This window comes from Varanus komodoensis, unplaced genomic scaffold, assembly GCF_004798865.1.
Source record: "Varanus komodoensis strain SLA01 unplaced genomic scaffold, ASM479886v1 scaffold89, whole genome shotgun sequence".
NCBI lineage: Eukaryota > Metazoa > Chordata > Lepidosauria > Squamata > Varanidae > Varanus > Varanus komodoensis.
This window is the reverse complement of record NW_025336587.1, coordinates 1,854,040-1,870,362: the sequence shown is the minus strand read 5'-3', so window position 1 is coordinate 1,870,362 and position 16,323 is coordinate 1,854,040. Positions and strand designations below refer to the sequence as shown.

The 16,323-nt window shown below is 47.1% G+C and overlaps 1 protein-coding gene across 1 annotated transcript in view; it reads left to right on the top strand.

The window, feature by feature from the left end:
- The window catches only part of SEMA6B (semaphorin 6B), a 100,252-nt gene that overhangs the window by 53,123 nt on the left and 30,806 nt on the right, over nucleotides 1–16,323 (top strand). The window contains exons 3-6 of the mRNA XM_044417579.1: nucleotides 1,316–1,453; nucleotides 2,711–2,837; nucleotides 14,542–14,602; nucleotides 15,602–15,664. Of these exons, the coding sequence (XP_044273514.1) occupies nucleotides 1,316–1,453; nucleotides 2,711–2,837; nucleotides 14,542–14,602; nucleotides 15,602–15,664 (389 nt within the window). The remainder of the gene's footprint in view (nucleotides 1–1,315; nucleotides 1,454–2,710; nucleotides 2,838–14,541; nucleotides 14,603–15,601; nucleotides 15,665–16,323) is intronic.

Genomic DNA, 16,323 nt, shown 5'->3' with positions numbered 1-16,323 from the left:
GCCAACACGCTGGCGGTGATGTGCGTTTGAACAAATGCCCATCATCAGTAATGTGAATTAGCATAATTTGCCCCACCCCAAAGTCAAAAAAGTGACTCTCAAGTCGGTGGAATTCATGCCACTTGGAAGAAGCCAGGGTGCTACAGATTCTATGGCTGGATTCATAGAAATCCAAACTGATTTGTAACCATCATGCATTTCTCCTGCATTCATTTAACTCCCGGCTGTCTGTAATGCAAGAAGCATTTGACCAGCCTGTCTGCCCCAACACGTGGAGCGGGGGAGGCAGAGGCCATCAACATGAAGGCCACATTTATATCTCGGCCTGTTTCCCCCTGCACAGAACCCACATCCAATTCCTTCTCTCAACAGCCCTGTGAGGTAGGACGGCTGGGAGAGAGGCACCCAGAGAGTATCCATGCCAGCTGGGGACTTGAGCTGGAATCTCTGCATCCCAGTCCCACATGATAACCTCTAGCTGAAGACTAGTCTCCCCAGCTCCATCTTTTCAGCAGAAAGTAAATCAGTGCCATTCCTTAGTATCCCCCTATATTGCATTATGAGGTAGTGGTGGAGCACTGACTTTTGAAACTTTTCAATCCAGCAGTCTCCTTCCCTCCTCCTCCTCCTCCTCCTCCTCCTCCTCCTGCTCCTTTGGTTCATGTGGCACCTTTAGATGGCAGAATTCATCACCTAAGTTTGGTTTCCAAACAACCGCTCATTTTGGTTCCTTTGTAAAAAGTCTGCAGCTTTGGGGAAAAATTCCCCTAGGTCTCCGTGGGAAGGAAGTGGTCCTTTGCTTGTGCATTATTTATTTTTCCTAGGATTTTTTTTACCCTGGTCCACAGCTAAAAGGGACTCTCGGGGCGGCTTGCAAAGACAAATCATGACGCAGTCCCTGCCTTCAGGCGGACAATCTAAAAGTGACAAAACTAAAGGAAAAAGATTGGGAGGGAGGAGGAAGAAAAAGCACCCATTCCTTGTTTCGGACTCAGCATGGGTGTTCTTTGCGGCCAGGAAGGGTGCAGCAGCAGCTGTTCTTCCTCTGGCCAGTGTGTGAGGCCGGGTTGTGGTGGCTTCTCTTGTTGCAGCACCCTTCTTTTCTTCCTGCGATGCATCTTCCCAGGGGTCATTGCTTTCCTGGCTAATGGATGAAGCCCAGACCATTTTTCTGCCTTCTTCCAGGGTTCATGCACTCAGCACATGGGATGAGTTCATGCATGGGGCCACCTAGGGAATACTGTCATCTTCTGCGTCGATGCAGACACAGATCCCTCCACTGGATTAACGCCTTGGTCATCTCCAACCCTTGCAGGTGTGATGGGCACTTTGCGAGCAGACACGATGAGACCCACGCGTCTGTCTCTTGTCCTGCTTCTACTGCTGCTGGAGACGCCGACACACGCCCTCTTCCCTGAGGAGCCTGGCCCCATCTCCGTGGCCCTGGATGACTGTAAGCTTGGAGGGAAGTCATGATGGGTGGGATGTGGCTGAGGCTGTGGATTCCTGCACTACTCAGAAAAGGACGGCTTTGTTGCATCTTCCAAGCTTTTTCTTTGAATAGCTGTCCACAAACCGTTGGAGAATTTTGTCCCTGCTCCCTAGAGAAGGGTGGACAATTGTTTTGGGCCAGCAGACATCTTTCCTTCCTGGATCAAGATGGCAGACTGAAAAATAACCTGCCGAAAGTCACAACACAAAAGGAAAAGCGATCCGGAAGGATGAGGAAGAAAAGGCACCCGTTCTTTGTTTCAAACTCAGTATGGGTGTTCTTGAGCCCTGCCAAAACCCTCCCCTTCCATGATAAAAGCCTGTATTGCCCACTTCCCCCGACACTGTGGGGAGGATGAGCTACAAATCCATTTGTCATCTCCAGTCAGAGGTTGGGGATAACACAGGGGATTTTCACCCCAAGCCTCCAGACAAGGTAGTAGAGCTCGGATTGGGCAGGGGAGAAATTCCGTACCCTGAATATTATTTGGCAAAGCACCACCTCTCCACACGCCCATTTCCACTTTGTCACTTGCAAATGGAATGACGAAACGGGGCGTCTCTTTCCCCAGAGTTGTTTTTCTTTCATGTTTCTCCGGAAGGAAGCGTTGAGTTTGAGGAGGATGCCCACTTCCTGGTCCAGTCTGATCCTGCAACATCCTTCATGCCCAAGAATGAACTCCTAAGAGGATTGTTCAATGTGAATTGACCACAAAATACTTGAAAAAGATTTTTCTTTCTCTCCCCACTCCCCTGCACAATGGAATGATTGCAGACCTCCACAAAAAAACTCATTGAAGACAACTGACAAAATACTTCCTACCCCCAACCCCACTTTTACCACCTGTCTAACTTTAAAAAATAAATGCAGAATTCAGAATTCTGGGACAGAGACTGGCAGGGGAATGCAATAGGAAGGAGCCCAGTTCTAGTGATAGTTGCATTACGACTCAATTCCCCCGACTTTGCAGCTTGTCCCATTCCCACCCTCCACTCTTCCTTCCAAGATGCTCACGTAATGTCTCCTGTTTTATTTCCACAACAACCCTGCAAAGTAGCACAGTCACAACCATTGCTCATTGACCTTTGTGACCAAGCAGTTTTCCCAGCCCAAGCAAACCCCCACCTCTCCGCCACTGCACTAGCTCACCCTTAGTGGCCTGCTCAATTTCAGAAGCTGCTTGTAATTCTCCATTTACCTTTTCCCATTTTCCTGCAGATGTGAAACAGTATTCAGTCTTCGTGGGCAATGGAATAGGCCGGTTCTCCAGCCAAGATGGCGGGGCAGAGCGACTCAGCATCCAGCGGATACTGACATTCAATAGGACGCTGTTCATCGGGGAGAGGTAAATCCTACCCTTATTTAACGGCCTGCAGGTTAAGCAGGCAAAGATCAGGCCAGAATCCAGATCTCTTGCTTCCTTCCCAGACTTGGCCCTGGCCAGGAAGTCCGTAACTCTTTGCACAACCTACGCAAAGTATGTAGCTTTTTGTGCAAAGGGTACCGAGCCAGCAAATCGTGTATGTAGAAGAACGGCACTTGCTCAGCAAGCTTGTGGGAGGCGTCGTACAGGCTGGCCGCACAGACTCCGTGCTGGGCAGGCGGGGCGGGGGCAGGCACGCACCACGATGCAGCGGCGGCTCGCTTGGAGATCGTTTTCTCCGGGCAAGTCCAAAAGGATCTCCGGGCGAACCTGCCACCACCTCCCCGGTGCGGGGTGAGGCAGGCAGCAGCGGGCGCATGAAAACCTCTGAGGAGGGCCCCCGGGCCATAGTTTGAGGACCCATGCTGTAGAGGATCCCACTAATCCAAGGTATGCTGCCTCTGATTGTGGCAGTTCTTTCTAAAGCCTCTTCTGCCTCCAACTGGCCAAGGTGGTGTGAGGACACAGACTGCTGGCAACATTGCAGCTGCTCAGGGAAAGGTTTGCTCTTCAGCTTCCACCTGGGAAGGGAAAGTTTGGGTACGGCTGTGAAGGGCGTCTTGTCCCATCTCTGCTGTGAGAATCACATCCCAGCCTTCCCAGGAATGGATCTATAATTCAAGACCAAGAATTCCCTACATGCAAGAAGATTTGCCCAGCAAGACAGTATACACCCAGTCCCCCCATTACAAATTCATTTATTAATTTATTTAAAGATTTTATATGCTGTCCAATACTAAAGTCTCTGGACAGCTTACAAAAAACAAAACAACATGCAATGCACTGCATCCTACCATTTATTTATTTATTTATTATGTATTAAAACATTTTTATGCCGCCCCATTCGCCGAAGGCTCGGGGCGGCTCACATCATCAAGTTAAAATAATTATAATATAAATTAAAAATATAAATATTAAATTAAAATACAACAATACAGTATAAAATAAGCCACCCTGGCCAAATAAAACCAATAATGTTAAAATGCCGCTTGAATAAAAAGGTCTTTGCCTGGCGCCGAAAAACAAATATTAATGATAAAATCAAAGATAAAACCATTTAAAAGTTAAATATTGGGAAAATATAAAGATCTTCGCCTCATGTCGAAAAGAATAAAGTGATAGCACTGGGGAGTGTGTTCCAAAGTCAGGGCACCACCACCAAGAAGGCCCTCCTCTGGGTACTCTCCCGCTTAATCTCCTTCAAGGAGGGCTCCCAGAGCAGGGCCTCCACCTCAGATCTCAAAGGTGGGCAGGCACACAGGGAAGAAGGCGCTCCTTCAGGTATCCCGGACCCAAGCCATTTAGCCATGACTCTCCAACACCAGTCTCATCTTCACCATCAACCATTTAATGTTAGGCTTAAAGTTAGCTCAAGAAATGTTAACCTTTAATAATCTTTACTATTTTCCTATCTTTCTGTCTTTTACCCAAACTGTTTTAAGAGCTGTACTGAATACCTACACCCATACATGCAAATTTTCTCTCTCTCTCTTCAGTACCAGTATTTATTTTATTGCTACTATATTATTACCATTATTTAAATGCTGTATTGTGTTTAAGATGCTTTGGTGTATATGGAATGTTTCTTGTTTTATATGATTAAGATACATGATCCAACTTACGTACAGATTGGACTTAAAAACAATCTCAGGAAAGAACTTGTTCTTAACCCGGGGACTGCATGCATTTCTCCCCAAGTTCCAAGGTTTACCTGGTAGACAGGTAGTAGAAGAGGACAATTTTTAGGGTCTAGAAGACCCTGTGCCATCAAGAATGACACAAAAGAGAAGGTAATACTCTGGAGTATTTCTGGGTAACCCAGTCCAGGAAACTATTGGTTGGAGGGCTGTAATTTCACACACTGATGTCAAATAAACAACCAATCTCTGGTTGAAGCTATGGGCCAGTTGTGTTGAAGTATAAAGGCAAGGGTCTTTGTAAAGTTTGGTGTATTTATGAATCACTTAATTTTACTCAAGCATACACACAAAATTCACTCTGCTCTTCAGACAGTTAGATCCCCATAAAGCCTCTAAGAACAACAGTGCATAACTAAAACTGCAAAAATGGGTGTTATGCATTTGCTTTCTATGCCACCCAGTCACTGGGCAGCTCACAGTAATTCGTAAAGCGCAACACAGAAGACGCAATGCTCAATAAAACATTAAATACTGAAACAGTAAAATAAAGCATGCAATTCCAGTATCCAAAATTCCAGACAGTTTAAGCAGATGAAACAATTAATTTAAAAAAAGATCAATGATGATGCTGTTTGGGGAGGGGGCAAAACTGTGTGGAGAAACAGCAAACCGCTTTCTGTGTGCAGCCCTGAAGGAAGGGAGGTTCTTGGGATGAGTAAATCCACCGGTTTCGCTGTGGCCCATAAATGCCTTTTGTAAATTTCACAGTGTTATTCTCCTGAATATCTTGGTAAAAGCTGGTCAGGAACAAACTGAGCATGTTTACTAGAGGTGATGTTAGGACACGAGGAGTCCCAAATCTCTAGAAGCCACCTGACCCAAGTACACTGAATCAAACAGCTTCTTCACCTCATCCATCCATTTTCAGGAGCGCAAATTTTTGCAACTGCGAATTTGTGCAAATGTGTTCAGGTGCATCTAAGCAAAATCTGAGTGGACGATGGAATGCCTGGCCTTCTACAATACTTTGCTGGAAATGAAGAAACCACATCTGTCTATTCTAATTTAGGAATTGTACCAGGAGAAAAGCTGAAACAGAGCGAAAGCAGGCAAACTTTTGGTCTGGGGGCCAAATTACATCCCTGGTCCAAGTTGATGGGGTGGATAGCTTTCAGGGGAGAGGCCCCATCCTGAACCCAGCACCTCCCATAAGGTCATCTAGTTCCTCTCCTCTTCTGCATAACATCTCAGAGGAACTAGACACGAGTGGGGAGGGATGGGAATACAGGAGGCCTGTGTAGAAATTCCCAGCTTGCCTCCAATTTCTGATCAATGAAACATCCCCTTTGCAGGGTTCATCCTCAGACAGCAATTCCTCTGGAATTAGGAAGGGCCAGGATCCAGGAAGGATGTAAGGTTTCCCTCCCTGGAGCATAGTATGCAAGGCTTTGAAGTATCACAGCATTTCTGCTCACAAAGGAGTTCTGTGCAGCCCAGAATCTTGCAACAGACCTGTGTGTTCCAAGTAAAAGAAAATGAGAGTTTTGCCTTATACATATGATATCAAGTCTATCAGTTTAATATAATGATGAGGATGGAATTATTCCATTTATGGAATAATTCTAGATGGTTCCACTTATGGAACAAGCTACCCACAGGCACCAGCAGGTTTTATTATCTAATTAGCATCAGGTTTAAATCACCTTCTACTCCAGGCATTTAATGGTATTTAATGCCATATGACGGAGCACAAACATCAGCTATCTTTTGAATATTTTCATATGGAAATTGTTTTTCACTGTTTAAATAGTTTTACAGTTTATTTATTGTTTTGCTTCTGTATTTGGGCCTTTTTTGTCTTGTTAAAGAGAGCTCAGCTATTGAGTGCTATAGAAATGAAATGAATAAATGATCAGTATGATAACATGATTAATAATAATAATAAAGCCGTGGAAGCTTTAACACCTCAGGCTATGCATAGAATCCTAGAGCTGAAAGGGATCTTGAAGGGCATCTAGTCCACTCCCTGCTCAATGCAAGAAACCTCAAGTTGGGGTGTCCCTGTCCACCTTCTGTCTGTCCAGCTCCTGCTTCCGTGCCCCCAGCAAAGGGGAGCCCACTTCCTAAACCACTCCCTCCAAGATGTTTCTCCTGATAGTCAACCCAAATCTATCCTCCTGCAGCATCAGTCCCTTCGATCTCGTCTTGCTGCCATCCATGACGGAAACAGAGAACAAATCTGGGGCTGTGCCATGCTGCATATGCAGTGCCCATCCTCAGTCGTTGTCAATTTGATCTAAAGTAACCCTCTTTGCGGGACTGCAGGTGGCGCAGTTGTTTAAACCGTGGTGCTGCTGGGCTGGTTGACCGAAAGGTCGCCAGTTCGAATCTGCACAACGGGGTGAGTCCCCGTCGCTCCGCCCCAGCTCCTGCCAACCTTGCAGTTCGAAAGCCTGCAAATGCAGGTAGATGAAAAGGTGCCACTTCAGTGGGAAGGTAACAGTGTTCTGTGCACTTCGGTGTTTAGCCATGCCGACCACATGACCAGGGAGACTGCCTGCGGACAAACGCCGGCTCCCTTGGTCAGGAAACGGAGATGAGCACCGCCCCCTGGAGTCAGGCATGACTGGACTTAAGGTCAAGGGGAAACCTTTACCTTTATCTTTTTAACCCTCTTTGCTCAGTCTTTCCAGAGAGGAACTGCTTGCTGTCTTCCTTCAAAGCCATTGGATCCTGTACACCAGACAAGAACTAGTTGGAGCTAAATAAAGTTATGTCTTATGACTAAGGAAACGTGGTTTCTCCAAACATAGAAATGCTCCCTGGAATTAGCTCTGGCCCATTCCCAAGCATGTTCACACATAGCAATGGTTGCTCAGCAAAGAGGGAAAAGTACTCTTTGCATGCTCAGAGGTGGATTTTGGAATTTGAAGTTGCTTCCTGGAAGACAGCCGTAGTTTAAAACTGAGCATGGAAAAAAGATGGGTAGTTCAGGATGAGCCTTTCTTGTGGGCTGACACTGTTGACTATCTCAGCATCAAGGCCCTTGAAACTCTGGTCTAGTTGGAACGCAACAGTTTGGAAGTGCAAGATGATTTGTGGCCCATTCCTACAGAAAACAGGGCACTCTGCACATGTTCCAATGCCCTTTCTTCTCTAAATTGATGGATAGATGGGGGTATCTGTGAACAGATAGACACAGTCTTTGGTTCTGTGTAGGCGAGTGCCTACATGTCTGCATGTGTGAGCCACTGGATACTTCAGTGTCAGAGTGCGCATGCATATTTCAGTACCGTGGATAGTGCATGCATAGTTCAACATGAAAGCTGCATTGACTCAGAAGCTCCACTTGTGCTGGAGGCGAAGGTTGCATCTTTGATCAAAGGGGCGGGAGGGGCTTGGTTCAAGCAAAGGGAGCACCATGTTGCCTCCATCACCATAGCAACCTGCAGTCCACCAAACCAAACCCAAATTAGCAAGCATGGGCTGGCTGAGATGCCCTTGGCTGATCAATTCCAAGTGCGTTCCACAAAGCATTTGCCCGGCTTAACTCCTGCAGTGCCGTAGGCCATCCTTCTCCTCTCCGATCAGGAGCGTACGAAGAGGTCCAGCACGTGGTGCCTCTCACAACAGCACTTCTCCTCCTTCCCATGGATTGGATGGATGAAGAGCAGGCACCCAAGCCATGGATTACCCTGTGCCCCTCCCAAAGGTGGCAGCTTGGACAACGCCCAACATCTGAACTGCCTGAGCTACTCCCCAAACCCACAATCTCGGCTGCCTCCACCCGCTTTTCCTGGATGGGGCTTAGAATCCACAAACTCCTTTCCCCAGGGACTTCCCTTTGGCACGGATGCCTATTTCTCCCACCCTTGTTCCCACCTTGCTACGCTCCTCACCCTGCCCACGGCATCTCACACATCACAAATCCCGTTCTGGGCGTGTAACTTTATCTATTTGCATTTTTAACGGGACTTTTAAACGCCAGGGTGGGCACACCAGATGGCGGAGTAATGAAATGTGGCCTCCCCATTTGCGAACAGCCCATCTGTGCTTGCTAGGATGGGAGCCCTGTGCGAGGTCAGCAGAGGGTCCTTCCCATGTGCCACTCAAGATGCCCTTGGGAAGGGAAACATTCCCAGGTGGCCCGTCATTTATTCCACCCTCTGACCAGGGAGCTTCAAGGAGTTGGGCTTTGCACCAGCCCACACCGAGTTTGGGCAAGTGCCACTGCCTTGCAGAGCCAAGCACCACCCAGCCGGACCCTGATTCAATCCCCGAACATTTATTTTCCCAGCACTGTCCCACTGATCCCATGCATTTGTCCCCTCCGATGTTGTTACTTGTTGTGAGTTGCGAAGTCATGTCTGACCCTTTGCAACCCCATGGACAACATTCCTCCAGGCTCTCCTGTCCTCCACCATCCCTTGGAGGCCACCCAGCCCCACACCCACTTCCCCAGTGACCCCATCCAGCCACCTCATCCTCTGCCGTCCCCTCCTCCTTTTGCCGTCAATTGTTCCCAGCATCAGGCTCTTCTCCAGGGAGTCCTTCCTTCTCATTAGGTGGCCAAAGTATTTGAGCTTCAGCTTCAGGATCTGGCCTTCTAAAGAGCAGTCAGGGTTGATCTCCTCTAGGACTGACCGGTTTGATCGCCTTGCGGTCCAAGGGAGTCGCAGGAGTCTCCTCCAGCACCACAGTTCAAAGGCCTCAATCCTTTGGCGCTCAGCCTTCCTTATGGTCCAGCTTTCACAGCCATACATTGCAACTGGGAAACCCATAGCCTTGACTATACGCACTTTTGTGGGCAGGGTGATGTCTCTGCTTTTTAGTATGCTCTCTAGATTTGCCATAGCTTTCCTCCCCAGGAGCAAGCCTCTTTTAATTTCTTGGCTGCAGTCCCCGTCTGTGGTGATCTTTTGTATTTCGAGCATTCCCAATTGAATTACCACAGACATACTGTATAAACTGGCAAATAATGTTTTGTTGTTGTTGTTAGTCATGAAGTCGTGTCCAACCCATCGCGACCCCATGGGCAACATTCCTCCAGGCCTTCCCGTCCTCCACCATCCCCCAGAGTCCACCCAAACCCACACCCACCACCCCAGTGACCCCATCCAGCCACCTCATCCTCTGCCGTCCCCTCCTTCTTTTCCCATCTGTTGTTCCCAGCATCAGGGTCTTCTCCAGGGAGTCCTTCCTTCTCAGTCCCCTCCAATACTTCGGTCTGAATTCCCCCCACAGTGCAAAGCTGTATGCACCATGCTGTGGATCGATCCGAACCACAACACAAGGAATGTACAGCCACATTTCTTGTTTTTGTCTTTGACCCAAGCGTGTCCCATCCACCACCCTGAATGCCAATGAAAAGGGAACCATTTTTGCAGAAAGTTGTGGCTCGAAGCTTGCAAAAATGTTTGCAAGATGCACGCTTTCTAAAAATGCACAAGAATTCCCACTTCTATGGGGGAAAGTGGACAATTGGGAGACTTCTGGGGGAAAGTGCAAGTAAAAACCAGAGAGAGGCTGTCTAAGCATCAAGGCACAGCTCAGGCAATCTCAGGGACCACAAGCTTCATGGATTCGCCAATCCCCAGGGGGTGCCAGAAAGTCCAGCCATGTTTTTACATGGAACTTCCAAACAAGCATTTTCCAAAGAGCCCGTAGGGTTCTGGCTATCTGTAGGGGACAAGTGTGGGCTGACACCATGTGCCTTGAGCATGATGTGTGTCGACATGTGGCAGGATTGTCATTCTTTGTCCACAAAGCTCCTCTGTTGTTGCTGCTGCCGCTGTTGTTATTGTCTTGTCAGCCCAGGGGAAGAAATGATCGATCTTTGCTTCTTTCAGGCGTTCGACAACATATGACGAGGTTTCTAATCAGGTCTTGCATTTGAGCCCTCGCTCATTGTTCAGAATTGCTTTTAGACATGGGGCTGTCTCTCCATGTGCCATATCTTTTTACATCTGTATGTGCATGGGGTTGACTCTGCATTTGTAATCTTTGTAAACTACCCAGAGAGCTTGGCCATTGGGTGGTAATCACTTGAGGAGAGGAGAGGAGAGGAGAGGAGAGGAGAGGAGAGGGTTTTTATCCCAGCATGAAATAAGAGGCAGGAAACATCTCTGCTGAAAAGCTGCAGGGAAAGGTGATCACCATTTTCATATGTGCTGCTTTTCTTAGGCAGTGGCTTCCATGTCCCCCACTCAGTATCAAGGATAGCTTTGATCAGGGACTCTGGCAAAAGCCCCTTCTGCTCTTTCCTGTTGCCCCCTCCTTGCCCACCAGCTTGCCTGTCGTGTCCAAACAGCCGCAATGGCGAGAAGACAGAAACATGCCATGGCTCCTGGCTCTTTGGCACTCTGTCTACCCATCAAGCAAGTAGAAGTCAGGAGGAGGAGGAGATGAGGAAGGAAGACTTCTTGCATCGAAGTTCCCTTCTACATTGCAAGTTTCACCTGGTGGCATTTCATGGCATTTCATGGTGGCAAAATGCTTTTTGAGGATGGCATTCAGCACCACAAACAATGCTCAGAGCTCAGGAGAATGGCTGCAGTGAATGAGGGGCCCCACTGAAATCCAAGGCAAAAGTCCTGGAGGATTGATAGGAGAGGATCTTCTCTTTTAAATCTCACAAGCCTTCAAGGGCAAATGAATTTTGGCGGAGCTTTTCTGGCACCAGGAGTGAAGAACCCCACTGGAAGGACACAGGCCCCAGAACCAAAGCCAGACTACCCTGGGTTCCAGGATGGTCACACCCCATTCCCCCTTGTGGAAGGGAGCCAACCCACTTTTCTAGACGATCCAACCCAGGCAGAGAAATGGAACTCTCATCTGACACATCCACCAGATGCAAATTTGCATTTCCCCTCCCCACCGCTGTTGCTAGTCACTTCAAAGAGAAGAGTTTGCAAAGACAGCAATTCAGCTGCCTTAGAAAAATGAGCTGGGACTCATTTGGCAAACCCAAGGCCATTTCTGAATAGACCAGGTAATGAATCGATTTTAATGGACCCTCCAGGATTAGACCGAGAGGATTTCATAGGGTGCAACATCCTTTTATCCCTTCATGTACAGCTGGGTGTTCCTGGGAAGCCTGCAAACAGGGTATGGAAGCCCAATAAGGCAGGGTCAGCCCACCCTGCCTACCAATTGTCCTTCTCAGGTACACTGCCTCTAAGAATGGAGGCTCACCATTCCACCATAGCTAAGCCCCAGGAAATTTCACCCTGACTTACCTCTGCCCATTGACTGATGTAGAATCCCCAGGCCAGGGTGGGGGATTCATTTCAGAGAAACACCCAGGGACCACTGTCCAGAGGTGGGCAAGGCCAGAGGAGAGAGGGGCGGGGCTGAAACTCCCCAGAATACCAGCATGTGGTATTCAAAGCTCTTCCTTCTAGTAACTACGCTTTGGGGAGGAATCTGCACTTTTGAGAATGGGAGGAATTTGCATGAAAGCTGGGATTCCACAACATGACGTTCCAGGGTTGCTGGATTTGGGACCCCGGGCAGGGCGGCAGGGGTGGATTTGAGATTGCGCATTGCTTTGCTAGGCTTTGGCATTACTGGGGAGAAAGCCCCTTCTTCTCCCCTCAGCAAACAGGGAACTAAGCAAGGATCTTGTATTTGGGAGGGGGTTCGAATAGCAGGAAGCTTTTCTGTTTGCAAGAGGAGAGTGTTTGTCCCAGCATGCTTTGCAGCAACACTTCCCAGTAGATTACCGCCTGCAGAAGGGGCTCCTTGATTCTGGCTTAGCATTGTGTAAAGCATGGACTTTGGTTTCGATCAGGACAGCTGCATTTTTCTTTCCACACCACTCCCTTCCTGGCTTAATTTGTGCCCCTGGGAGAAAAAGAATTTCTTGGTGAGCGCAAAAGCTTGCAAGCTATTCTGTGATGCTGGAATCAATCCTATTCCAGGGAACATTTCCCCAGATGGGAAGCCTTGGAAGTGCAGACAACATATTTATTCATTATCCCCAGTGGAGAAGCTCTTGCTTGCTTTAATTGGGATGTATCAAACTTTAAAGAAGGACAGGCGGGCGTGAGATGCATTTGGCCTCCTGGAGCAAATGCTCCCCATGAATCATCGCAGTTTATTTTGCCTGTTGCTTAGGAGCTGGGCCTGAAACATTCAAACCTGGCAGTGGGAGATGGGAGCAGTCCCAGCCCTGGCTTTTCATGCTGACAGTCCCAGGTTCAATTCTAAACTTCTCTGGTTAGGACTGGGAAAGATTCCAGGGTCTGAAACCACAAATATCTTTTTCCAGTTATTACAAACAGATCATCCAACTAGTTATGAGGAAGCTTGTGTTCCTGTTTCAATCAGCTCTTACTTCATGAGGACTAGAATCTTATTGTCCTTTTAAGGGAAGCATCGTTTGGAGGTAGAGCACCTCTGACTGCAGAAGGACCCAGTTTTCATCTCTGATATCTCAAGGCATGAATGGGAAAGGAACCCTGGAGAACTGCTGCCATTCAGTGCAGTAAAACATAATGAGAAGGATTTTTTTGGTTCTCATAAACCTTTTTGCTTATGAGAACCATGAGTACTAGAAGCCCATGTGAGGTGGTTCTAGTGTTGTTCTAGTTCTCAGTCAGAAGGGTCACTGGGCAACTATGGGAAAGTCCCTGATACTCACCCTAACCTACCTTGCAGGGTTGTTTGGAGCGTAAAATGGATGGGAGGACCATCTCTTCCAGCTTGGTTGCCCTGCAAGAGAGAAAATGCTGGGATATCAGTGCAATAATATGTTATTTTTATTACAATCATTTTTCATTGTAAGCCATCCCGAGATGCTAGTGGTGGAAGGCATAGAAAAGTTTTTAATAAATAAAAATTATTATTATTAATAATAATAATGATGATGATGATGATGATGATGATGATAATGGAATAGATACAAATAACAAGATGAACATGTGCGGGGCCTGATGGTAAATCCCTCACTAAGCATGTAGAAGGGCCTGAGTTTCGGCCATGCCTGTATCCCTGGAGAACCATGGCTCAGATCTGCTACACCTGACAAAGATTTCTCCAAGCAGAACCTAGCCATAAAAGATGTTCGTCTCCTAAGGCCTTCCTCCAGGTGGCTCCTCCAAGGCAGACCTGAAAAGAAGCAAAGGGGGAAAGATCTCACAGTGGTGGCACCCCAATTCTGAAACGACCTCCTCATTGCGGCCCACCTGGCACCCACCTGGCACCCACCTGGCACCCACCTTGCTCAGTCTTTCAGCAGCATCTGAAAGACTCACAGACATTCTCACAGACATTCAGCAGCATCTAGTGAAGCCTTGATTCAGTCTTGTTCTTGTTAACAGTTTAAAAAAAAATAAATTCTTTCAGAGTTGCAATTTTACATGTCGGTATGCATGTGGTTTTTATATTATACTTTAAAGGTTTCAGTCTTTCTAAACTGTCCCGAGAGCTCTGGCTGTTAGGCAGTATAGAAACAGAGTATGTGGATACATGAACTGCAGGCCATCAGGCCCAACACGTGATTTTTATTTATTTATTTATTTTATTTATTTTTCGCTTTCTATCCTGTCTTTTTCCTGCAAAGGGCTCAAGGCAGCTTACATTTTTTATTTATTTATTTTTGGATTTATACCCTGCCTTTTTCCTACAAAGGGCTCAAGGCAGCTTACGTCATTCTTCTCCTCCATCTCATCCCCACAACAACAACCCTGTGAGGTAGGCTGGGCTGAGAGTCGGTGACTGGCCCAAAGTCACCCAGCTGGTTCCATGGCTGAGCGGGGACTCGAACCCGGATCGTCCGAGTCCCAGTCCCACACTCTTAACCACGACACCACACTGGCCCTCCAGATTAATCTCAAGATCCAGGGACTGTACTGCTGTGCTGTTAAAATTTAAAAACTGTAACGTTGTGGAAAAACTCTGCAAGTTTCAGAAAGCAAAGGCTGTTTCTCTTTCCTGGGCACTCCACTGACTTTGTTTCTTTCTCCCCTCCCTGTCCTGCTTAGGGATAATTTGTACCGCATAAGTTTGGAGCCTGCCTCTGCCAGCGAAATGCGCTACCATCGGGTAAGTGGAAAATTCAAGCAGGTAGCTGTAATTCCGCTTATGCTGAGGCTGATTCCATTTATAGTCTGCCTTTTTGCCCTCTTTCAAGGAATCCAAAGCATCTTAGGTAGCCCTCACTGTTTCTCTGTTTAGTCCACACAACAACCCTGTAAGGTAGGCCAGGCTGAGACTGAATGACTGGCCCAAAGTCACGCAGTGAGCTTTGTGACCAAAAGGTGCACTAGGACCTGGATTTTCCAAACCACACCAGAGTGGATTTCTCTATTAAATCTCCATTAAGCCTGGTTTGTATTATAATTTGTTGTGTAATGTGTATATGAGCATGTGCGTGTGCACAGATGTAAAAGTATTACACAGGGAATGCTGATGATTTGTCTGTCTCCGGGGCTCTGATCCGCTGCAGCTTTTATACTGAGCTTTGTGAGGGCTGCCCGTGGTGCTTAACTCCATCCTCAGAATAGCTCGTCCATGGGACATCATGAATAACTCCTATGAAGCTCAAAATAAAAACTGCAATGGAGAAGGGACCCCTGCTGACTTTTCAGTCGCCAGCTTCTCCTGGTAATCGAGCAAAGGAGCTCCCAGCCAGCGCCAGAAAAAGCTACATGCAAATTAAAAAATAAATGTAGCTCTCCCAGAATTCTTGGCATGGTGCATCTCTTATACATGCTGGTCCTTTTACAGCAAGGGTGGGGCACCTCCAGCCCCCAGATTTGGCCCTCAGAGAGGTGGGATCCTTCCACTTCCTTTCTTCTCCCCAAGTCTCACTCCCTTGGCCTGGAAATTCACCCGTGATATTTGTACCTGTTACATTTACTTCATCATTTTGCCTGTGGATTCTTTAAGAACAGCCACAGGTCCAGACCTTTTCGAGGGAGTGGATTGGAGATTCCTGAACCACATGGAGGCATCATTTTTCAGGGTGGTTTGTGTGGTTGTTCCCATGCGCATCTTTGCCACTCTTTTTTATTTGATTCCCCTTTGTCATTTTGGACACAGAAACTAACATGGACCTCAAACCAGCATGATATCAATATTTGTCGGATGAAGGGAAAACATGAGGTAAGCAAATTGCATGCAGTTCTGATAGAAAATGGCAAAAGGTTCAGGCAGTAGAAGGACTGGTGTTTGCTGCTATGTATCATCAGATACCCTGTTTCTACGAAAATGAGACCTAAACCGAAAATAAGCCCTAGCGTGATTTTTCAGGATGCTCGTAATATAAGCCCTACCCCAAAAATAAGCCCCAGTTAAGGTTGTCACCCAAACAGATACATTTAGTGTGTTCATTGCAACACAATTTGGGGTTTGGAGAGTTATAACCATGTTCCAGAAGAAGATGGCATGACTGTATTTGAATAAATGTACATTTTTATACATGAATAAAGGTAGATTTTGTGCATGAATAAATGAATAAATGTAGATAGTTGCACATGAAAAAATAAGACATCACCTGGAAATAAGCCCTAGTGCATCTTTTGGAGTGAAAATTAGGGTAAGACCCGGTCTTATTTTCAGGGGAACACAGTACTTATACAATGCCGTTTTGTCAGTGTTGATGCCTGTAAAACGAGGTCCTTCTGGACCATTTGGGCTTTGATGGTGCTCTGGAAGCACAGTTGGAATAGTGAGGGATCCAGGTTCGTCTGAATTTTAGGAACTGCCCTTGGTGCTGAATTCCTTCTCTGCCTGGCTCCGTATCTTAATGAGCTCTCCCTGGT